The 24,809-nt window shown below is 38.3% G+C and overlaps 1 protein-coding gene across 6 annotated transcripts in view; it reads right to left on the reverse strand.

Annotated features, from left to right (window-relative positions):
* BANP (BTG3 associated nuclear protein) overlaps positions 1-24,809 on the reverse strand; it is a 152,549-nt gene that overhangs the window by 60,462 nt on the left and 67,278 nt on the right. For 4 of the 6 annotated variants that reach the window (XM_055818582.1, XM_055818579.1, XM_055818580.1 and 1 more), the window contains 4 exons: positions 23,909-24,076; positions 15,262-15,392; positions 10,804-10,875; positions 8,982-9,026 (listed from right to left, as the gene is read on the reverse strand). In XM_055818582.1, the coding sequence (XP_055674557.1) occupies positions 8,982-9,026; positions 10,804-10,875; positions 15,262-15,392; positions 23,909-24,076 (416 nt within the window). The remainder of the gene's footprint in view (positions 1-8,981; positions 9,027-10,803; positions 10,876-15,261; positions 15,393-23,908; positions 24,077-24,809) is intronic. The other 2 variants (XM_055818583.1, XM_055818581.1) reach the window with 1 other exon arrangement.

Genomic DNA, 24,809 nt, shown 5'->3' on the forward strand with positions numbered 1-24,809 from the left:
ACAGATTAATAACAATTAATGACCTTTGATAGACTACAACATAAAAATACCTACACACCAAAGCTCAAGTACACTAAAACAGCTTAGTATTTGTTTTATCTCCAAAGTAGCGATTCCTTTCTTCCACTCCTGATAAACTTGACTAAGCCTATTTCTTTCTTCCCCGTTTCCTTCCTTTCCCACATGTAAAATCTATTTGGATTCATTTATCTGAACATAAAGTACTCTTTCCACCCTCTACTACACTTAGGTGAAAAGTTCACCACACATCAGATCAGTGTATTTGCACATGAAGGGCACAAATGTCTTAATAGTTACTGCTCGTACCACCCCACGCTAACACAAAAACGTTGCCATTTATTTCATCATCATATAAAGGCTGCTTTCAAGTTGAAAGAAGGAAATGCAAAAATAGTTGCTAATTTTGCAACGTCTTTTACTCAGTCCCTACTCAAGGTTGACTAAAGGAAACCAAGTTAACCCTGCAGTCAGGATCAGAACCGGCCAATGAAAGATCCTCTTCAATAGCTGGAGATATCGTAAAGAAAATAAAGGCATCTAAGCTATAATTTTTTTCTAAGCAGCATGAGAAATTAAATAAAATTAGATAGCTAATTTTAGTTTGGTATTGAAAAGGCTGGGAAATGGTGCCACTACTACTCAATACAAAAGCCCTAAAAAGCAGAGTTGTATATTTTTTGCCTGCACCAGGACAAGGACTCATTTTGTCTTGTCCGTCCTTCCACCAATTTTATGTAAACTTAAATAACATATGGAAAAGAGGCAGAGGCTCTGGAAGTCACTGCTAAGCACTCTGAAAACGGGGAAATATTTATTCACCATGATGAATGAAATAAAGTCCAATTTCAAGAGGACTAAACTACTTCAAGGGAGTGCCAATGTATACCTGCTACACCTTGGAACAGAAAATGTAGTAATAAACATGTCTTATTAGAGTGGAAAATGTTGAAGTACTGATGGCAGTCAGGTGTAACAATTACTACATTTGAGAAAGGGCCATGCTGCTGGAAAAAAGTTTTTCCTCTTGACCCAGCTAAGAATACTGTTCTTGGTGACGTATTAGGCATGGACAGAGCTGGTTTTCTCCATAAAATACAGCAGTATCTTCTGGCACAAAGGAGCGCAGAAAGAAAACTAAATGCAGCCAGTTTGCAAATGAAACTTATGACCCAATAACGTCTGCAGGGATCTGATACCGCTGACTCTCTGGTACAAAAGATTTTTTTACTGCCTTCCCAGCAGCATGCAGCAGAAATGAGTGAGAAGATGGAGAGCGCACAACGGAAAGAAAAACAACTTAAATCTCAAGAAGGTGAAGGAGAACACTTGTATAAATAGGAGCAACTAGGTATCGCAAATTTGCCAGGGTCACCCCTCCCACCCCCTTTTTAACAAATCTTAGTTTAAGAAGAGTTACAATACATCTTTAAGCCACACAAAAAGTGACAAAAATTACCAGATGTGATCAGGTTAATGCAGTGAAACTCCCACAGAAATTAAATAAATAAATAAATAAAAAGACTCCCGCCTTTTTTTTCCTTTACCTTAAATCTCAAAAGACTTAAAAAAAAGCCCAAACAACTATTAATCATTTCTTAATTAATAGAAGATTAAAAAATGTGCAAGCAAAATATTCAGGTTTTGATTCTTTAAAGAAAAAAAAATATATGCATTTTGAGATTTAAAACCGTAAGAATAAGAATTGAAGCTACTTTCTAATCATGGTGTCTTTCAGCATCTGCTACAGCTTTCTGTGCTGACAGATGAACTTTAGTCATCCAGTAACTGATTTCTGAAATTTTACATTATTAACAGGGACAGAAGTACAATTACACAGAGAAGCAGGACATAATTGTTATTAAAAAATGCATTCATTACCAGGCCTTCCAAGACAGCTAAAAGGCACAAGGGTTCCCCACCTCGGGGGCACAGACATGGAAAGAAACCATCCTGTCACCATACCTGCATTAGAATTTAAGTCTTAACGAAACAACACAGAATCCCTGGATTTGCAATACAGGTGTTTTTGAAAAATATTAACTCATTTATCGAGCAAGGCCTGCTGACTTTCAATGAGCTTCTAAATCACTCATTCTCCCTGAAAGTGGATAAATTTGTTACGTAGTAAAAAACATATGGCATTTTCAATTAAATATCAGAATTAGTTTCGCATTCTGTAACCACAGAGAATTTATTTTCCCCTGAATATTTCTTAAGTAGCAATTTCCCTCCTGTGGTTTTTTTCCTCTTCTGTTATGTTTTGTTGACTGCCATTGAAGGACTGTATTTTCACCAAGTACTGTCTCCTCATACTGGGGTAGAAGAATCCTGTTGTTCTACTGTCAAATATAACAACCTGAAGGAAACAATTTGCACAGATTTGTTTCAGGAATCTCACGGAGAGTGATGACAACAAGGACCGCTGGAGATCAGTTGCCATTCTACTGGACAGCGTCTTACCCTGATTTACAGTTACAAAGTAGGTGCAAACCTTCTACAAACACATTTTAAATTTTGCAGTTAAACTATAGCCAACGTAAGTTTATTACAGCTACTTTTTTAGTTGCTCATAGTTAATAACGCAAATGTTAAGTTTTTCTTATAATAGCAATTTTTCTAGAGATATTTTGTTTACTACTGATCCCTTAAATAGTAGGGATTTCCCCCAATTTTTTTTTAATCCATTCACATTTGTATGTTTCAGTACAGTTAACTGCTTCCAAATTCAATGTCTTAATTTTAGTTTGCTAAAATAAACTTTCTCTAGCAAACTGAATTTTCAGAACTTATGGCGAGTGTTTTTGATGATCTGCTTTGAGGAACAGTCAAAGGGGAAAACACCTCTTCTGTGGAATGCCAAATTAGAGTGTATGTGCACAGAGGACTATTTTCAAGAAAAAAAGATTCTTGTAATTAAAATTTCAGACTGAAGTATTTTAAGTAATCTGACTTTATCCATAAATACACCGTGTTTCTACATGAAATGTGCATAAAGCTCGCTTTTTTTTTCAAAACTGCTCTCTTCATTTTTGCTCCTAAAACCAGAGCAGACCTACAAGACTTTAGTGCAACATATTACTGAAGAAGTATCCGTTAAAAATAATACTTTATTTCTTTTCAAAACCATACGAGCCGTTTTTAAGTTCCAGCTGAACTCTATTGGGGCTTTAATTTGGTTGGTTTTCTTCTAACAATCCTGTTTGTTTCTCCAGGCATATTATTCAAAGCAGATAAGCTGAAACAAGAAAAAGCCTTTTCAATCCGCTACAGCAGCTGCGGCAGAAGTTGCCGTCTTCGTCCTTCCTCTCACTTGCACACAGGCAGACGCTCGTGCACACACAGACCCCACGGCAGCAAGGCATGCAGGAAAACTCACACTGTCACTGTGTCTCTGTCCCCATGGTACGACAGTTTACAAGGTTGATGTCGGAGCAGCACATTTCTTGCACTTCAAATTTCCTCCTCATTTCTTCAAGCTTTCGCAGAGAAAGTAACTGACAATCATCTTAATACTACTGCCCTCTACTGCTTAACAATTAGGGACAGGAAAAAAACCTCTTTTATTGTATTAATTCTTGACTGAGGAACTCAAATATAGAATTTTAGTATTTTAAAATCTAGAACTTTTTAATTAGATGCATTATATGAAAATGAAGAACTGTGGAAGATGGCTCTCTCCTCTGTTTTGGATAAAATATTATTATGGAAGTTGTTCTTATTGATAGAAACTGCAGTATCTATTCCAATGGTTTAGTAAAGGCAATTAGAATGCATATTCACAAAATATACTGAAGAATTTCTTTCCCAATCAAATGACACCTGCAAAATGCATAAAAGCGAGCAGAAGCCAAAGTTAATACTCCACACATTGTTGTTTGTATAACTGAAAATCATGCTTGAGTTACAGATTAAATCGGACCTTAAAAAAACGTGGTGCCCTCACTGAAAAGCAAGGTGTGAGTATCTTGGTAACGATCAGGGATGTAAACAGAGATACAACAACTAGATGTTAAGACTCGGTTTAAGGCTGTCCCGTATGTCTGTACATAATTTCCTCCAAACAAACCAACCTATTTTCATTTTAGTTTGACCTAGTCGCAAATACGATTCACTGGATATTACACACAATTACTAGAATAGGGGTTCTTTTCCCCCTGAACATTTGGAACCATTTTAACCTCTTTTCCATTCCTCTAAGATTTAACAGCTTGCCCTTTACTTCAGACTTCAGCAGAGTACAGAAATAGGACAGATGTTTCAAAGAGAGGTGATGAGGTCATATCTCCTTCTGAGCTATATTACAGCGTGTACGATGTGTATTGAAAACAGATCTGAACGAGACATCAGATTCATACTCCTCCTGAGGACATTAAAGACAAACTCTCACTGATCTGTTTCTCATACACGTCTATTTTCCAACCTTTCAGGCCCAACAGCAGCTAGCTGCTACTTCGCAGCACTCAAATCTACCATATTTTCTCCATCACTACAGCAATTTTCCAAGAATATCTTTTCTAATCACAGATTCATATACTCTCACACAATCCTTACACATATGAGGATGCTTTTCTAAAGCCTCCATGGTGAGCTACCTCCACAGCCCTGTATCTGAACTCTCCTAGACCTCAGAGCTGTCATAAAGCTCAGAACAGCAAGGCCAAAGTTCAGAAAAAGATAATGCAATCCCTGCTCCATACAAATACCTCATTAAGCAGCAGAAAAATGTGTTATTAATGTGATTCCCTCTCCTTCTACGTATATGTAACTCAACAGTTATGGATGGGTCTCAGTGCACCACTTTGATTACAAACTTATCTGCAAGAGACTGTGTCTACAGATGTGTAAGATGCCAAGTTTCTTTTTGAAAAATGATGTAGCAGAAGCAATTCTGCATGTTCATTTCATATGCACAGGGTAAGATGATTGATACTACAAAAGCACGTTATGCTGGCTAGCTTTTTGCTGCTAAACCTATCGTACATGCTGTTTGTTCTGGATTCTCCTGCTTCTTTAACTACAGAAACTGATACTAAATGAACTACATGCTGCTCCTCTTATTAATTTTTTCATTCATTGAGCAGAACAAATTGTCAGCTCTCCAGGAATACGTATGATCATATTTTAGATTTTAAAGTGCATTAACTTTTTAATTTAAAAACTAAGGCTATTAGTGGAAGACCATTTGCCTGGTGTCATTTTAATTAATTTCTAAGCTAGAGAAACTCTGGCTGTAAGGCTGTACAAAAATGCAATGTCTAAAATGCAGAATCAAGGAATGTCAAACTACTCGGAATTTCCGGTTTTTACATATATATATTTATATATATACACCCCACGTATATTCGTGAACACTGTGGCACTACGTCAGCTTGTCCAGGACACCCATTGAACACCTCCTGGGATGAGAACACTGAAGCTCAAAGGACAGAAAGGATGGAGTTAGGGAGAAAGGAAGGCAGGTAACCAGAGGAAAGAGAGAGGTAAATTAGAAAACTTCTGGTAATTCGTAAGTATAAAATGCAAAGTCCAAAGAAATTCCCATTAGTCCAAGGCTTCAAGTGTTAGTTAATATAAAGTCTAATTATTTTTTCAGTTTGGTATTTTTATTAAACGTGCACTGAAATATGAGACTTTCAGCTAATAGAACACATGTGTAGGTAGACAGCGGGTTTTTTGACATGATTTCATTAGTTCCATGAACAACGATGCCAGAAAAACAAAACCTAAATTCAGTGCAACTACCAGGACAGACAATTGAAGGGGGGGGGTGGGGGGGTGGGGGGTGTTAAAAGCAACAAGTGGAGGCATTCTCCAGAGAAGCGAGTATTTATCGCTAGTATCACAAAGCTTAAAATACATCTATCACCTTGGAAATTTTACCCATAAAATTTCACAGTAGATTTATGCCATTTTATACTTTAGTTCATACAAAGCTAACAACTTTAGTCTTTGCAGTCCCAGGTTCTTGTAAACCTTTTACTCGCGGTTCAAGAGAAAGCCTGCATCAGGCAGCGTTAGTGAACCTCACCTGAATAGAGAGAATGTCTAACATCTGTTAAGTGTACAATAATATGTGGAAAACTGCAGCATGAGATTAATTTTCAAAGGGAATATTCAGTAGCCAAGCTAAGATCCAGTACCATTAGTAAGTATATATTAGGCAGCTAAAAATATTCAGTAACACAAGCCCACATCATTCACTTTCCTTATTATCAATATTCTTCGATGTCCCCTGGCAGCATGCATTAGAGTTCAAAACATGGAAGGAAAAGCCACTCTCCTGAAAAGTAACGGACAGGTGGGAAAACTACAGAGGTCTCTTTGATCACAGGTCATGTACAGATGACTGGAAGCTACTAGATTGTTATGACTTACATTACCACTGAACCGTATCATATGACAGGTTTTTGTGTTCTTATCCCACTACAAGTGCCAAGGAAAATGTATTAGTTTCAACTTCCATTCTTAAACCACAAACACAATTTAGTTTAACTCATTTTCCTTTGCAATTTTTATTAGCTAATAGCTCAAAAAATGGTCACTTAACACAGATCAGCTGATGAGCAGAAGCCAGTTGAGCCACAGACCTCCCCTCTACCGCCCTACCTAACACACACACTGCTGCTGTTGCAAGGAATCATGTGAGTGCTACTCATCCGCTGCAGTGCAAAACAGCCCCACGTGGCTTAAACTGCTGATGAAGGTTTCCATACGTCATGCAGAATGGAGAGAAAAGTCCCCTAAATATTCGCTTGCTCCTAGTTTTTGGTCCACTGGAAAACAGTTAGGCAGCAAATCATTTTGGAGGAGCTTGAGGGTTCCTCTGAATTTGCAGAGATGCCAGCCGAAGCCTGACAACACCTAGCTGTCCATGCTCAAGAGACAAGTAACTATTCTGCACCAAAATGCAGCTAGCTGCATGCAGAAGAAAAAACTTGGCACTTCACCATTTGTTTTCACGGGAAGTTTCAAAGCAGGGCCCAGAGTACAGTTAGTTGGAAAAAAAAATTGGATGCTAAACTGATTTCCTGCATACACACGTATAGCCACAATCACTTCGGCAGAACCAAGATTATCCCAAATATGATACGCTATGCAATCACAGATTAAAATAATAGAATCATTTAGGTTGGAAAAGACCTTTGAGATCGAGTCCAACCATAAATATAATACTGCCAAGTATAGATGCCTTTACATAGATACGATGATGTTGATTTTTTAAAAAAAAATCATCAATTAAATCATGCTTTTCTTCCCTATCTTGTGCGTGCTCTCACACACTTCACCAAACATGTACCACGTATCCATATATATGCACAGACACATGTATATCCACGTTTACAAACATGTACTTTTAAAACATGTTTCTTCCAGTATAGCCTTATTCTCCATATACTAATGCAACTGCTCAGATGATCAGCAAGACTCCACTTACAGGTATTTAGTTCCGAAGCATTTTACTACTCTAGAGTTCACAGTTTTTTACTTCATGACTATTTCAGCATGAGACATGGCTGAATTCTATTGTTGTATGAAAGGACTCACCTCTCCCTGCCTAAAATAAGGGTTTCAGGAATGTACAGCCATCCAAGCGTTTCCCTTAGAAACAGCATGAACTCACAACATTTTAAACTGCATTCTTTGGTTCTATTTAGGAAAGAGAGAAGTGATTTGTGGGATGTTAAAAATAGGTATTTCAAGGGGAAAAATAATGGTATTAGATTGTAATTTAAAAAAAAAAGTAACAATCTAATGCCACTCTGAGAGACATAACGCCACTCAGTATTAGTAAGGTAACATGATTTGGACAGCAGTATTTCACAAAGAAGGAAAGAAGAACAATAAGTACTAAAACAAAGGTTCTGATAGATCTCCAAAACCAATCACTTTTCCTAGTCTCACTTCTATGAAAGTACTTCTGATTAAAGACTCAGTAAAGAACACTTAAAAGGTTTTCATTATTATTTTTAAAATATTTTTTAATTTTAAAAAATATATATGAAAATATATAAAAAATAAAAAATTAAAATATTTGAAAATATATAAAATATCTAAAAGGTAAAAAAAATTAATTAAGTTAGACTGCTTCCCCACATAAATACGGTAGGTGGTCAAAAGTTCAGAGTACTGGTAGCTTCTCAAGGCCTCTGAGTTCAAGAACCTTCATGATGTGAGCCTTTTCACTTCAGGGCAGTATTAAAGTTCTAGCCATATGTCTCACAACTTGTTAATATTCAACAGGAATGAAAAAATTTTGTGTAACATTTATTCAAGTGGCCTAGCTAGAAAGCTTCTTACAGGAATATTTTTGTGCTGTGGATATTTTAATATAGCTCAACATTTAGTAAAGTATGTCTGAGATCAAATGTTAGCAATTTTGCTGACACCTGACATGGAAATTCTGCTTATTTAATCACTTATTGACTCACCACTCAAAGTAAAAGCTTCTCTTTCTTACCTCATGTATGCATAAGCACCTAATAAAGCCATCTTCTCAAAAAGAAGAAAAGCAGATGTGAAAGATCTGTTTCTCCCAAGACAGCCATAAAATGAAAAATAGCTGCTTAAACCTCAGCAATAAATGTTCTTAGGTTTGCATGGACTGCAGTCCACATCTGGCCATGGTGACAGTTGATAACAGAGAAAAGAACATACTGTACACAACGTAATCAATCCAGTTAGTAAATGTAAGAGTGAAGAAGCCAAAGACAAGGAAGTATAAAACACAGCGATAAAGTATCTTGCAGGAGTAATGAAATAAGCTTGGTGAAATACTTTGAGTCCACAGACAAAATACTTAGCTTATGTTTTATCATTTTGCAAGTTGTTTATTTAAACAGAAAGACTAGAACAGGTTTTGCTCTATAAAACAGCCACCAATAATGTGAGATCATTCCAACTGCAACATTAATTTTCAAGACCAAGGTAAAATGCTGTTTAAAACTCAGTTCTGTTCCTACCTGCCCATCCTGACCCACATGAACTTGATGTATCTGCAGGTTTCCCTGTAAAATAAGAGCATTGACAATAAACACAACTTTGGAATTTAAAAAGTTGATCTGTCCTGGAAAAAGCCTGTTTCTCATCTCATTATTAAACAACTCCAATATTAAGGAAATCAATTTAAGAAATTCTGCTGAGGGTTATTTTGGCAACCCGGCTACAAGTCGATGGTCAGCACTTTAACCACAAAGGATAAGCAGACTAAAAAGCAAGGAGGTTTTCCAGCACCAGCACGTTTTGCTTTTTGAAATTTACCATATAATGTACAGTATTTTTGTGCAAAGTTTGCTGGGATGGCTTTGCAGGTAAGATTTTTGGTTTTCCTGATTTATATGTAACTGCAAATTTAAGTCAAAGCCTTACTAAACTAGAAGTGTAACATTTCTACTTGTATGGAATGCTATTTACTATTTGTTGTTCTAAAGTTACTGCCTGTACTAACAGGGGTTTTATCAACATTCATTACCAAAGACCAACACAGTTCCATTACGGGACTGAAATCTATGACAAAAAATTCTCAATAATGTAAAGAATTTTAAAGGAAACTGTAGCTACGAAATCTAAAATGGAAAGCAGTATCTCTACAAAAGTTTTTATTCATATGCTCAGAAATGTCTTTTCAAAAGTACACTTAGATTAAGAAACAGCTTCCCAAACACAGAGACTTGCAGTGAAATAGCACATTTCTTTGAGGCATTCTTTGATTTGCATGTTTTCTGCATTTTCTCTTACTGGCAGCACTTCCTCTTATTTGAAGCTGTGTACACTGTAATAAATTTAAAACCAGATGTTTTCATCTGTCACAGGCAAATGTAGTCCTTAAAAGTCTTACATACGGGAACCTGAGCTGAAGCCAACAGACACTGGGGTGTGCGTGAGCCTCCGGATCAATTACAGCCAGTATCTGCTGAATCACAGTTTTTCCAGTGGCTCTTTACCCAAGAACTGCCTCAGCTTTACTGTAGCACACTATGCATTCCTTCAGACTCGGAACATTTTGATCCTTCCTTTTTTCTCTCTAGGTCTGACAAGCTCTTCAAAGGACACTGCCTTTAACTAAAATATTTATATAATATTTACAATAATATTTATTCTACAGTAGCTCCCAGTGTTAACAGTATTCCTTTGCACCAAAAGTGGTTTTATGAGATGTGATTTAAGGTACTTTGAAAATGGATTAAACTAACCCACAAGCAGATATGCTTAACGTTGAGTAAAAAACTCTACAGGGAAATCATACAGATTAAAGTTGTAGTCTGTATTTATGTAGGCTGTAGTTGTAGGCTGCATTTATGTTTAGCCTTATTTTGCTGTTGCTTCTTCATGCAAACATGCTAAGTGTACAAGAAATCTAACAGCAGTCAGGAGCCTCTGTATACTCTTAAATAACCTACAATAGCACTCTCACTCGGGCACGTTCATCTGGCTTTAATCGCTGCTTTGCCCGAGTGGGGGAAGAAAAAGATCAAAAATTGGAGTGTTCAGTATTGCATTTATCCATTTTGATTCTACTGTGCTACTTTTATGGAAAAAATGATGATGTGCAAATACAGCAGTGCCAGATTACTTGATCAGTACCAAAGGTAAGTAAGTTCACTTCATTCTGCAATATATCTTCACTAAATGGCGTCTGAAGGTTTCTCCAACTCCTGGTCACCGGGTTCCCACAGTTAAAGACACTGAGTGTTAACCTAACTAAAATAATATCACTTCTCAATGGCAGTGCAAGTCCTGGCCAACCAACATCTGTTCCACAGGCAACCAAATTTTTTGACTCACCTCACTGTCCTGTGTGATTTGGACTTGCTCGCCTTGAGGAACCTGGGCTATGTGGAGATGGCCCTGTGGGATCCGCAACAAAAGAAAACACCAAGGAGCATCAGAAGAAAATCACAACTAGAGGAAGAAGCTGTTACCTTGGATTCAATACAGCTTAGTGTATGGAAGCAAAATGCTTATTCCATTTAAAACATTAAAGATGGCTTTAAAAAAAACCAAGTGCATCCATATTTCCCCAGTTTTTTTATGCAAAGTGTAAGCAGAGTGACTTTGAAGAAAGAATGCTTCATTTTCACATAAGAGGAAAGAAAATAGGCATAATAATAAATAACATTTGTATGTTATATATTACATGGTATCTGCATTTGTCATTGATACATAAAGCATGGAGCTAACTTGCTGTGGTAGATTAGCATTGTGTCTGAAATGTTAATCGCATCTGAAGACCTTGGAAACTCAGTTTTTAAAACAAATACACCAAGACTAACTACTCGCTAAGAGCAAGGTTTTAAATGCTACCTGTAAGTACACGTATCCTTGCACATTCACATAGTTACCGTGAAGCACAGTATCATGCTAAAGACTCTCTCTCGAGCTGCTTTCAATCGGCATGAAGTCATTAATTTGAATGTAGTTACAGTGGTTTATGGCAGTGGAGAATCTGCCCTCACAGTTTTAATAATGTTAATGTATTGCTGACCACGCCCACCATTTCAGAACAGTATCAAGCCTACCATTTGATCAAGCACAGATAAGAGAGTGGACAGAATTCCTCTGCATCCTGACTAGCCCGGCAAAGTCTTGGCTACTGTGATTTACCTGAATGGAGATTGGATTCTAAATAACCTACTTCAAGGTTTATAAGGCTTTGTGTTCATTTTAATATGCCTGCATGAGACAGAGATTAAAGATAATCATTTGGAATTCTGTCAAAGGCTCTTCTTATTTTATAACACAAGAACAATTGCATGTGATTTTCAAAGAAACACAGATCCCTCTATTTCAAACAGTTTCATTTCCTTTGGAAGGAAACTGTCTATTTATAGGGAGAAAAAACATACTGAAAGTATCACTCTGACAATAGGGACTGTATATAAAATTATAGCACAGCCCAGTCCATGTTGAGATTAGAATCACTTTCCCTCCTTAACATCAAACTCTCAGGGCTCCCAGGAAAAAGCACTGAACATTTAAAAGATCCATTTATAGTGTTTTCAAATATAAGCAAACCTTTCTAACTAAAGGGAGGGGGGAGACAGTGACTTCATTCACCTTTGTATCATGCAGCATTCCAAAAAAGAACTGCTCACTCATCTTTCGCAGATATATGACTGGCCTTTAAGGACAGTCCTTTTAGTTTGTTCACAAATTCAATACTGATTGTTTTTTTCAAACATACATAGTGTAAATAACTCCTGCCTTACTGACGACCGTTGCCTGATCTACGTGTATCGCTCCCTAGAGCTGGAACAGCAACGCCATAGTCCTGTTTCAACCCAGGACCCCTCTACATGTTTAACAACTTATAAAAACATGCAGATAGTGGTTGTGGGTCGAAGTGGATTTTTGCTGGATTTCACAATCAATTTAAAGGATAACTGATAGTTCCAGATCCTTTAATGAGGCAAACTTTCATCACTTCTATAAACATAGTTGTTTTGTCATTATATCCATGTATTTCATAAAGTTTTCCCTTCTATCTTGTCTTCAAGGCTTGAAAAAGACTTTTCAGTCATCAATTAAAAAAAAATCTCATAAAAAGATGCCTACAGCAATTAAGAAGATATACTCCATAAAATATGCAGAGAAACCAAGAGACAAAGAAATCCACACAATAAACCTGTAAAGTTACGCCAAAAGCAAAGCGGAAATGGAACCTTTACACCCAGTTCCTGCAGAAAGAGCATTATTTCACAGAGGATGCTCTCAACAACTGACAGGAGGGGAAAAGAGAGTTTGCAAGTTCATTTATTGAACTTCTCTTTAGCCCTCTTCCAAGTTTGAGAATAGTAACTCAAAGCATTTAGGATCTATTCCATTAAGCAATCATTCTCCAGAATTAGCTCTTTAACTTAATTATTTGAGTCATATGGTATCCAGGCACGTAACAGGAAAGGGCAAGGCCTTGGGAACACGAAAGGGGTGGCCAGCAAGACCGGGGCAGTGCCTGTCCCCGTGCTCGGCACTGGTGAGGCCGCACCTCGAACGCTGGGTTCAGGTTTGGGCCCTCGCGGCCAGAGAGACCCTGAGGGGCTGGAGCGTGTCCGGAGCCGGGCAGGGGCTGGGGCACAACTCTTAGGAACGGCTGGGGGAACCGGGGGTGTTTAGTTTGCAGAAAAAGGAGGCTCAGGGGGACCTTCTCGCTCTCTACAACTACCTGAAAGGTGGCTTTAGGCAGGTGGGGTCAGTCTCTTCTCTCAGATAACAAGCAACAGGACAAGAGGAAATGGCCTCAAGTTGCACCAGGGGAGGTGTAGATTGGATTTCAGGAAAAATTTCTTCACTGAAAGGGTGGTCAAGCATTGGAACAGGCTGCCCAGAAAGACGGTGGAGTCACCATTCCTGGAGGGACTTAAAAGATGTGTAGATGTGGTGCTTCGGGACGTGATGTGGTGGTGGGCTTGACAGCTGGACTCGATCTTAAAGGTCTCTTCCAACCTAAATGATTCTATGACTTTCCAACCCTATCTGAATCTCACAGCTAATGGTTCCTAGCACCTGTCACACCCACACTTCAGGTCTTTCATTTCTTTATACACAACTTTCTTCACTTTGGAAAAATATGCTCTACTGCAATTTCCTCTCCACAAGTGTTGCAGTTGCTATCTGGAATTCCTCTCAATCACTTTCATCTCAAACCCGTTCCACTTCCATGCACTCCTTAAAAAACATTCTGGCTAATATATTTCAGTCCTCCTTTTAAACTCTTGTCAGTTGCCCTCAGCTGTGGGCCACACATCTTGAAATTTTCACCCAATTTCCATGACACTTCTCTCCTCTGATTCTTCCACTGCTTCTCAGGTAAACCTTTCAGCAGACTTACAGGTGTGTCTTTTCTGATAGCATTACAAAAGCACCTGACCTTCATCGCCCTTTTTTCTTCATCACATTTCTGAGCAACTTCACCATTTCCACACTGGCTATTTGCGGCTCTATACGACTAGACGAGCACTCCTTGTGTTGATAGAGAGTTTTCATTCTTCATGTGTAAAGTATTTACTTGGGCATATTTGCCCCCTCTCCCCTGCATTGCCTCTTACTTGGGGAGAGAATACTCTAAGTATCTACCCAGAGATGATCTACTATCCTACTTCAGACCCTTTGTAACAGCATTGACTATAAAACCTTTGCAACAGCCAGACCACTGGGTACTACAGTTTATGTTGTTGAATAATAGGTCTTAAAAATTCTTGTTTATTTGCCCATTTCCGCCTGTTTCTTTAGCCTGGTTTCTAAGGAAAGTGGGCTTCTGTGAACGTGGGGAAGGGATACACACATGTCCATGCACGTTTCTTTCTGTGCTTGGCCACTGCCAGGCACAGTCATGTGCTGGCCCATACTCCGACTTCTGGGTCGCTTCGAAACACTAATACCATCAGTAAAAAAGTTGCTGTGTTTTATATGACTGCGTATCAACACTGTGAACTGCAAAGCCTGAGGTTTTTGAAAACTCATGGCAGACAGATTTCACACATTAAATTCTCAGGTTTCTACCACAAAAGAATGAGTGTGCAGATATAATTCACTCTTTCTGAATGCTGCATGTCAGAAACGCCACACAATCCATCATTTCATTATTTCCTTGTACATTTTTTTTTTTTAAAAATGGAATTTAAAACAATCCTTGTAGTCAAACTGTGGCACACAGGAACTAAAGCCAAGGTGAGTTTTTTCAGAGTACACTAAAACCATACATAAAAATAATCATGGCCTGAGTTATGGCAGGAGTCTCAGACTTAAAAAATGTCAATATTTATATCTTTTACATATATACATGCATCTAAATGAATACACATGTAAAGGATTCAGCTAACAGATGTTCAAAAATGCCTGAGAATGCAGGGTTTTTTTTTTTAAATGAAAATAAACAAATGCATGCTTGTTTTGTAAGTCTGAGCTAGATCTACCTCTGAAGCGTAAATCGTGCTCTTAGTAGGTCCGCTATTAATACTATGGCAAGTGCAAGCAAACAGCCAGGTAGAGACCAGTCAGTTCTACACACAGTAATGAATGTGCATTCATTTACAACAACTGCGTGAGCAAATCCTGCATGAAGATTTCTGCCAAATAATTCTAAAACTTTTTCATAAGACTTCAATGTTTATTTTCTGAAAATCATACTTAAGAAGTGATGAAAGGTCACTTTTTTTAAATAACAAATTATATTTCAACTGAACCCAAGTTTGCAATAACCTAGATTGTTTAAATGACATAATTTAGAAAAAGTTGAGTACATACTACTTGGACTTGCCCATCTTCTCCTATTTGGTGGATCTGAACCTGCTGAGCATTGGCTAGTGCATAGTGTAGTGCCTGCGGCTGGTTCTGCTGGATCTCATTAGAAGCTGAAACTGAACTCTGCGAACCCTCTGAAAGAAACACAAAAATCCAGCTTTATTATATGTGTATATCCCATGCCAGTGGCCATGCAACAATGCATACTTGAACACTGTGGAAAACAAATGCAGTCAGTAAGTAGATGCAGATCTTTCATATGTTAATATTCTTACGCACATTCATTGCTCACCTGTAGATGTGCTACAAATCCCAAAGGAGTTCCAAAGGCTATTTTGTTCTCAGAAAGCATATGTTTAAAAAGCATCATTTTAATCTAGATTAACAATTCTGCAACTGTAAAAGTCGTATCACAGCAAAAACGCATACACTTCCTAAGCAGTTCAACACTTTTGTGCACCCATGTAGCTGAGAACTTTTACTGCCACATCACCACAAGGATACATTTGAAAATCCATCCTGTAAACTGAAGTTTATCAATAAAGGATATATCTCAGTTGTTTTTCAAGATCCATCATCTATAATTGATACTGAGCCTGGAATTTTTTTTTTAACCTCATGGCAGGTGGATTTCATTACTTAGATGAATTTAAACAGTACCTCACACTGCAAGGTGAAGCCTTCTGAAAATGCCCCTACGAAAACAAAGACACATGTGTATTATCTTCAGGTAACACTGACAGCTACCAGGAAAACCACCACATGATTTCAAGTGGCAAACGATTTACATTAGAAATAGACTTATCACAGATTCATTTCTAGGTTTTCAGATGCAGGGAAAGGATTCTTCTAAATGCAAAGAGGAAAAAAGGTAAGTAAGAACTCAATGCAATTAATTTTTCTTAGCATAAAAGCATTCATACCTTTTGGTGTGGGTTTGTGGGTTGGGTTTTGTTTGTTTGGGTTTTTTTTTTTTTTTTTGGGGGGGGGGGGGGGGGGCGCGCACAGGGGAGGACGTTACTTTTTTAATGCATTCCATGTCAGTGATACTCAAAGACTAATAATGTCAATAATTCTGTACTAAAAGGATGAATTAGAACATAATGGACCAGAGATTAATGCCGTGTATGGATCTTCCTACAGATTAAGACACCACTAGCAAGGAAGTGTATTGCTGGATACCTTATATCCTTTTAGGAATCAGGAAAAAACCTGGGGCTACCACTCAATGATGCTTTTGCAACACATGTGACAACTTCAAGTACACACTGCTAGGAAAAACCTTGAAATGTCCCAATACCATAATAATATCGTACTAAGATTCAGCATCAGTCCTAGTTTTCTTCCCTTTCTTTTTACTTATTTCAAACACATCGGAGAACAAGACTATCGTAAAGGACTTTCAGAATAACGTACTATTTGAATAAATTACCTTTTATATACAGTATTCCTATAAACAATTTTAACGTTTGCCTTTTTCTGTGCCACAAAAATACAACAAATGAAATCTCCGAAGCACTAAGTCTTTTACAATTTTTCTATGATTATTTATTGCTCTGACAATGACTTTTATGCTACAAGGTAATGTAAAACATTAACATCCAACATGTAGTAACATTCAATACTATATGGCTTTCAAGATGTCCCAAGTACTGGAAACAATAATGGAAATATTTAAGACACAGTGTCACTCTACTTCCATTGTAGATCACTTCCCTACAAGACGCATTTATAATATAACTTATAAATGCATCTTTATTTATATATCTTTATGCAGACTATAATGTAACTGTAAAGTCCAAAAGCCTGTGTTTGTAAACCATCTTTTGCTTCACAGATGCCAGAAATTATTATGCTTTTCAGAGGTGGGAACAGGAGACACAGACTGAATGCAGTCACACTGTACATCTCACATGGTCACTTATAAATAGATTTCAGTTTGGCTTCACTGCAAAAACAGCAGTTGGGTTTTCTTTCTTTTTTTATTGGATTTTGGTGGGGAGTTTTTTCTTCTTAGGAAGAAAGAAGAGAGAGGATTCAACAGTGTCTGAAAACAAAACATCCTTTATAAGTATTGTTTTTCCCCTCTAAATCTCTGACCAGACAAAAGTAATATTTATCCATTTTTAAACATTCCCCATTAAAAACAAACACAAACATGAATAGCACACAGCTTGAATAGAGGATATGTCAACAGTTATAAATCACTATCATGTAAACTATCTAGCCCCACATTTATAACTTTGATATATTAGAGAATCCCTGGCACTGGGAAGCCATACAGCTGAACTCTTGCCTTGAAATGTTTCATCGCGCTAGTTATAAAGGGGTGCTCTGACATCAACCGAACAGCTTATGCAGTGCCACTCCTGAGCACATCAGCCATGGTATTCCCAAAGCACCCTCCACTCGACGGAACAGCTCTGCAGCCACCCACACAGAATGGAAGATGCTGCACTGACCATTCCACAGGTGACTAAGTTGTGATATGGGGAGGGGGTGGGACACAGGACCTGACTGCTGAAATATTCCTTCCTCCCAAGGAGGAACTGGACCTTTGACATTTTCCATTTGTTTACTGCATGTGCGTATGAGTCAATGAAAATTTAGCCGGTGAGCCTGTCTTCTCAACAAATGTTCAAGAGTTGGCAAAATCACCTCCACTGAAGCAGTTACTTCTGCCACACCTCTGAAAGCTAAGCTTCCTCGGACACTGCTGAACAAGATTAGATTTGTCAAACATAATTTGTAACCATTTCAAGAATACGTGTGTTTAATTCTCAACTATGATCAGTTTTAAAATTCTCACTTCAAAGGCAAAAAACCTTTGTCATTTTCCAATTCTTTCCTATTCTACTTTACATTTATCTGTTGAGCATCTGGCTTCTCATTTTGAAAGGAAATGTAGGAGGTACAGATTCTGTAGAACAGGGGATTCACACTTAGTCACCTTATATGTTTATTCAAAATTGTTTTCCTAGTGTATAGGCCTCCCAGCCTCACACTTCTGCTTACAAACTAGGACGAATTTTCTTGCTGTGTAGTCCTAGCAAGGAAAGGTTAATGCCCAGATGTAGCAAAGCAGTCCTCAAAAACAAAAAGCAGGAAAAACTCCATTACTGAACAATTAATAGAAATAAAACTGTATACCATAAACCATTATCTCAACTTGACTCATCCCATGCTAAATGCCTCCAATTTTGCAGAACAGCTTTGAAGATTTGGCTACACATCCACTTTTATATGTGACATCTCAGCACAGGCTGAGCACTTCAGCCTAAGTCTACATATAAATCCCAAAGTCATAGAACTAATTAAAAATTCCAACATGGAAAACCGTGATAACAGCTTTAACAATCTTAAGAGAAATTAAAAGAAAGGAAGAAGGCACTCTTCAGTTAATCCTCCTCCCAAAAACCTCATTTCCTACTGCCTTCCCTCCACAGACTGCTAGCATTTTTAAAAAGACTATCTAGCTAAATTATCATGGCAGCCATGTGTACAACCCTTGTCAGAAAAAAACAGAAGAGAAAAAACACACATTAAGGACCAAACTGTTGGCTCTAACAAGCAACAAGAGCTGAGCAATTAATACCTCAATTGCAACAAAAGGCAACAGCTTCAAACAGAAGAGCCAGATAAAATAAGGAAAGCCAACTTCTGCTTAAACACAACAGCCTGCCACGACAACTTTATGCAACCCATAAATCTTGTGGCTACTGTAAAGCTGCACAGTCAATTAAATGTAGAACAATCTCAATTAGTATATCGGGGGTGAAGGACAGAAAAGAGATACTCATTCATATTTTCCTACAAGCTTCCTTAAACATGTTTTTGTCTGTAGATCAGTTCCCCTTGAGCTCTTAACACTTGAACACTATCACAGAAGTACAACGCCAAAAATCTGTAAGGCTACGTAAGGACTACGGGCTCAGCCTCTGCTTTTCTATGTCATTTGCATGGCTAATTTTTCCATATGATAAACACAGCAGAGAGGAAATCTGTTATCATTTTTTAACTGCATGACTCAAATCAAAGCCACGTGCTACATAAACTTTTACACACAACAAGCAGAAAAAGCCTAGAGGTTTTGGCACGTCCAACAAGTACGTAAGAACGAAGCTCAAGAACAGTAATCTTCTTTAGACGTAAATAATTCAGAATTATTATGTGTGCAGTAACTCATAAAAATCACAAAATCACAGAATAGATGAGTTTGGAAGTGACCTCTGGAGATCATTTAATCCGATGCCCTTCCTCAAAGCATGGGCAACCAGACCCGGTTGCTTCAGACTACGGCCAGGTGGATTTTGACTGTCTCCAGGGATGGTGTCTCTGCAGCTTCTCTGGGCAACCTGTGACGGTGTTCAACCACCCTCAGGATTCCTCAGAGCCTGAGAAATCAAAGTCAGGTCACAGGCAGGTGAGTTTCAGGCTGCTACATTTATTTATTTAAATAAGGCAAATTCATTGCTGCTAAAAGGCAGCTCTGGAAAATCAAGTCCCCTAATTCACAGGGGAGGATGTCCAGCAGGGCAGTGACCATGCTGACTTGAAACTATTTCAGGACTAACAGAAATATTATTTTTAATGATATGTAGAAAGATTCAACCATTTTCACTGCCAAACAGAAAATACTAAGCTATTCTAGACTTTTAGCATACCAGCATTTAAGAAAATATTCTGTAGCATAAGAGAACGGTGCTCCTTTGCAACACTCTTGAAGGAAGTGCCAACATATTTCTGCTGATTGAAACATGTATTGTTGTACTACAACATAACAGAAAGCTATCTTGCTAGAGATAGCTGATGAAAAAAATATTACTTTGTGCCAATGAAAGACAATAATTTTGGATGTGAGCTTTTTTTTGGCACCTCTTGAACATAATTTTAATATGAAATTCTACAATCACAAGTTCAGAAATGGGAAAACGTTACCAAACTCCAGAAAAAGTTCATAAGGGGAAAGTGGTGGTCGTTCATTCACACTCAGGACACTGAAACAGTGTTTCAACCTCTTAATGATATCTTCAGAACAGCTCAACTGCATGGCAGACACTGTGATGCTACAGGGCTGCTCAAGGCATCTGTTGATGGCAACAGTGCACCTTAAAGAGAAGTGCTTTATGAAGATTATTGGAATATCTTCTAGAGTAAGCACTGAAACTTCCTTAGGAATTATCATCATTTAGCTAAGAATTCGTGGGTTTAATTACTTCCACAAATAGCTTAGGCTTATCATATTTAAACTGGGAAAAGGGGAGAGAGTGTGAATTTTTCCCCCACGTGACATAATCTGAAATGCTTGTTTAGAAGAAATGAAAAGTGCTTTCCTACTGAACATGTGCGACACCACTGCTGTATCTAAACTATCAGGGATGCTGACACACTTACCTTAAGGTGCACAGTCACCTAAACTGACTAGTCACAGAACCAGGCTCTACTACACGTCCTGATCAAACTAAATAACAATAGCGTCTCTGAATAAAATTCATACAGTCTTATCCTGAGTGGAGCCAAAGCCAGAGCTTCTCAGAGAACATTATGCAAGAATCCACACTGCACGTCCTCTCATCCTTCACCGTGTAAGCATGACACAGTAGCCGTTCACAATTGTTTAAGAGCTTTTTTTTTTCCATTATATCTTTCGTGAGAAGCAGTTGCTATATTCCACCCAACAGATAAACAACTCCAGTGCCTGTTACATGTGAACGGACATGGAGGTGAAACAAAACACAGGTATTCTGCAGACAGCAGCAACCAGGGCTGGGCAGAGACCTGACGTTAAGCACCTAGAAGCTGATCTTAATAGCTGTAACTAACAATAGCGGGACAGACAGTTTCTCAAGTAGCTGAATTTGAGACTGTTCAAGGCTCACCTTAAATTGCCCCCTGTAACAAATGCTACCATAAAAACTGTCTGGGTTCATATGTAACACTTTAAAAAGCCATATTTGACAGCTATGTTGTCATAACTGTGAAATACAGACCTCCTTTACTTCAGAGCTGTGAAATATTACTTCTCTTTCCTGCTAGCTGGCAGCAGGAATTCTGCTATATCCACTACACAGTGTGTATAATAAGGAACAGATGCCTGTGAATTATGATGCTGTAATTCCATTGAGGGGTTCCAGGGTTGTCAAACCACAAAGGCAGTCTGAGCAGTCTGTGAAGTCACCTGAACACTGTTCGGTGAAATTACATCCCTGTCAGGCAAAAGTTACCTTTTTAAACAAGTGTGAATCTACATTTTGTCCTTCCATCTTTTCTTCTTCTTTTCCTGATACACTCACTCAGCATCTCAACTCACTCTCTGGTTTTTCCTCATACCTCCTCTTCCTTCTTCAGGTGAAATACCACTCCCACCTGAGTTTGGAATGAAATTAGTTTTTCAAAGTACCACCTGATTCTAAAAAGCAGTCTGTCTTTCTAACAGCTTTTTCACAGTGGGTGCAAACATAGTGGTGAATTCATCTAACATCTTTACAGCCTCCCAGAAAACAAAGCCAATGACATCCTGAGTAAGAGCAATACTTCAAAGAAAATTAACAAAAGACTGGATCCATGGGAACATTTTCATACACCATTACCAAAGGCAGCTGTTAATGCTATTGCCAGTACTCTACTTTTGGCTGGGCAGTCTATACAGACCTGCCAAGGACATGCCAAGATGCCTCAGCTGACCTTCATCATCTTCAGGACCAAAGACATCTTTATAAGGACGTGCAGCCATCTCTTTGCTATCTAGGGGACTTGGGAGATGAGACAACCTGTACGGTGGGAGATGCAGGTGGCATAAAAACTCCTGGGGAAATCCTGGAGACGGATGGGCCACAGCAGCCAGCTCAGCCCCAGCGACGTGAGCTGGCCTGGGTGCACAACACAAAACACCAAGGTGGCTCCTGCAGAACCAGCTCATGAGTGTCTGTCCCACGCTATTCCCACCTGCTCAGATAACATGCTGCTGAAATCCCAGGTTTTAATTCAGGTGTCTTTGTACCCATGCAACAATTTACTTACGAATCAGGTTAGCGGAATTGGGGGGAAAATTTCAGTTTTCAGCTTAACCACAACAACAGGAAAACTCCACCAAAACTTATCTTATGGCCTCCTGAAGACAAGAATTCACTGAGTCTGTGTTTTACGTCTCTACACTGGTCTCCCCAAATCTCTAAATAAATAAAGGAGATTAATATTTTCTAATAATAAATCTCAACAACAGTCAAGGAGTATGGTCTAATGAGCACAGGCCCATAATATCCACTTACTACTGCATTCTTATTCTAAAATACCAATTGCTAAGAGACTGAAACTAAAAATCGCATCAACATATACGGCTTATGGTTATCATTACGTTGATTAGTTGTTTTAATTTGAGAATTTTGGATATGATTCCCAGTTCCAGCACATAAAATTTTCCATTGAAAGCAGATTTTGGCATTCTTTGCATGAGATACAGTGGTTAGTGTTAACATGCAACCAAAAATTTTATGCAGGCAAATAAACTTACTTCCTTTTCTTTGGGCTCACTTCCAAAACACTGTTTTTAATATATGATGTACAAACGTCCCATAACACCACTTTATATTAAAAGCATGAGCCAGAAATGTCCTATGAGAACACTTAGGTCAGTCTTTTTCATTTGTTATTATTATTCATGCCTACATACCTATATGGAAATATAGAATCACCTACAACATATTTTATTTCTTCAGAGGAAAATACTTCAGGAACAAAACTTAGCACGTCCTACTAAATGGTGTGAACAGACTGAGAAAGATTTATTCGCTTGAGTCCTCTTATGAACATCAGTTGCAGAAACATTTTGACCTCCCACTCAAAAAACTGAACATGGTAAAAAAACCCATATGATCGCACAGAGCTGCACGTGCTTGATTTTTTCAGTTAACACATGTGGATGGATGTTCTCAAGCACCTCAGTGATGCCAGGCGCTCAGATGAGGTACAAATCAGCAAAACCAATCTTTCTCACACACTGGAATGTGCCACACTTTCATTTCTGGCAAACCTGTTCTTTACTACTGTTTTAGAGACAGACTCCCTTCTCCCTCTTCTCCTTGCGAACACACACACGCATCTCACTTCCTTTCCAGCATCAGCAACGCACTGCAACTAGGAGCCTGACCGCAATTCATAGATGAAACAGGATTAGAATCTCAACCTACCAGGCATGTACTTCAGCACAAGCCCCGTGAGGCAGCAAAGGATTCCAAATGTACCAGGAGGTGGTTGGCTTGCCCTGAAGGCCCATGATGATTTAACTACAACGGGTTGGCCTCAGTACACTTGGATACACTCCTTGAGTAGCAGCGCAGACATACATACACGGTAATAGAGAGGCCTCTTCGCCAGTGATAAATGGTACTTCAAAAAAAACATGCACTAATATAAAAAACACTCCAAAAATTCAATTCTGAGAAATATGAGTTTCTCCATTTCTCTCTGTTACACAAAAATGCTCATATTTGTGGATACTACATGCACCTGTTGTAAATATAACTTAAAGATCGAAATAATTTTGAGATATATTGAAAAACAAAGGGCATTATTACTGTAAGTTTTCATTTCTGTTGGGGTTTGTTTGCGTTTTGGCGGGGCGGGGGTGGGGGGGTGTTGTTTTGTTTTTTACCTGAACCGCTGTAAGAGGATGATGAAGGTGTTCGCCTTGAAAAGCTTTTCACAGCAAGACTCTGCCCTCGCTGTTTCCTCCTCCAAGCTGTTCGGCATTTGGAGTCTATGCTTTGCTTGATTCGATACCAGTCAGATTCTGTGATTCCAAATTTATAAAATAGATGACCTGTAATTAGAGAGAAACACAAAGGGGTGAAAACCAGCATAAATCCCTATTTTCTGGAAAATGCAGATGACACACTCACAGACAAGACTAACAAAGCGACTGTGAAAATTTTACAACCGCCCTCATGCTTGACACTGCCTAAAGGAATACAATGACATTATGAAAAACGCCAAAACTATAGTGATGTGATTTCAACAACCATTTACAAAATTAAGTAATCGTACATATATATTTTAAAATGTCAGCAGACTATGCAGTTTTCTAATCCACACTTTCATCCATGGAAACTGCACTATCACATTCAAGCTGTTCAACAGTAGCCCACAGAAGGATCAGCACTCCAAAGCCAAAACTGGATAAAGCTTTATTTCTCACTGATAGTGCCCCACAATATGTGCAAGTCTTAGAAGTAGGAAGATACATGTATCTCCCTACAAAAAAAGCCTCTTAAAACTTAGTTCAAAATTCATCAGAAACCAATAAAAATGGAACACACAAAATTAGAATCTTCTGACACGTTACTACTAGTATTAAGTCACTTAAAGAGCCACGTTATGCACTTTCCAGCACTTGGTGCTAAGTTGCCAAACTGCTATATAAACACAGTGTTGACTCGTGAGTTGAACCGAGTGTTTTGAAACAAAGCTCATATGGATTGAGTCCCACGGCCAACTCAAACCAGGTTCATTATCATGTGCAACCTCTGCACCCGACGGGGAAGCCTAGTTATACA

This window comes from Falco peregrinus, chromosome 14, assembly GCF_023634155.1.
Source record: "Falco peregrinus isolate bFalPer1 chromosome 14, bFalPer1.pri, whole genome shotgun sequence".
NCBI lineage: Eukaryota > Metazoa > Chordata > Aves > Falconiformes > Falconidae > Falco > Falco peregrinus.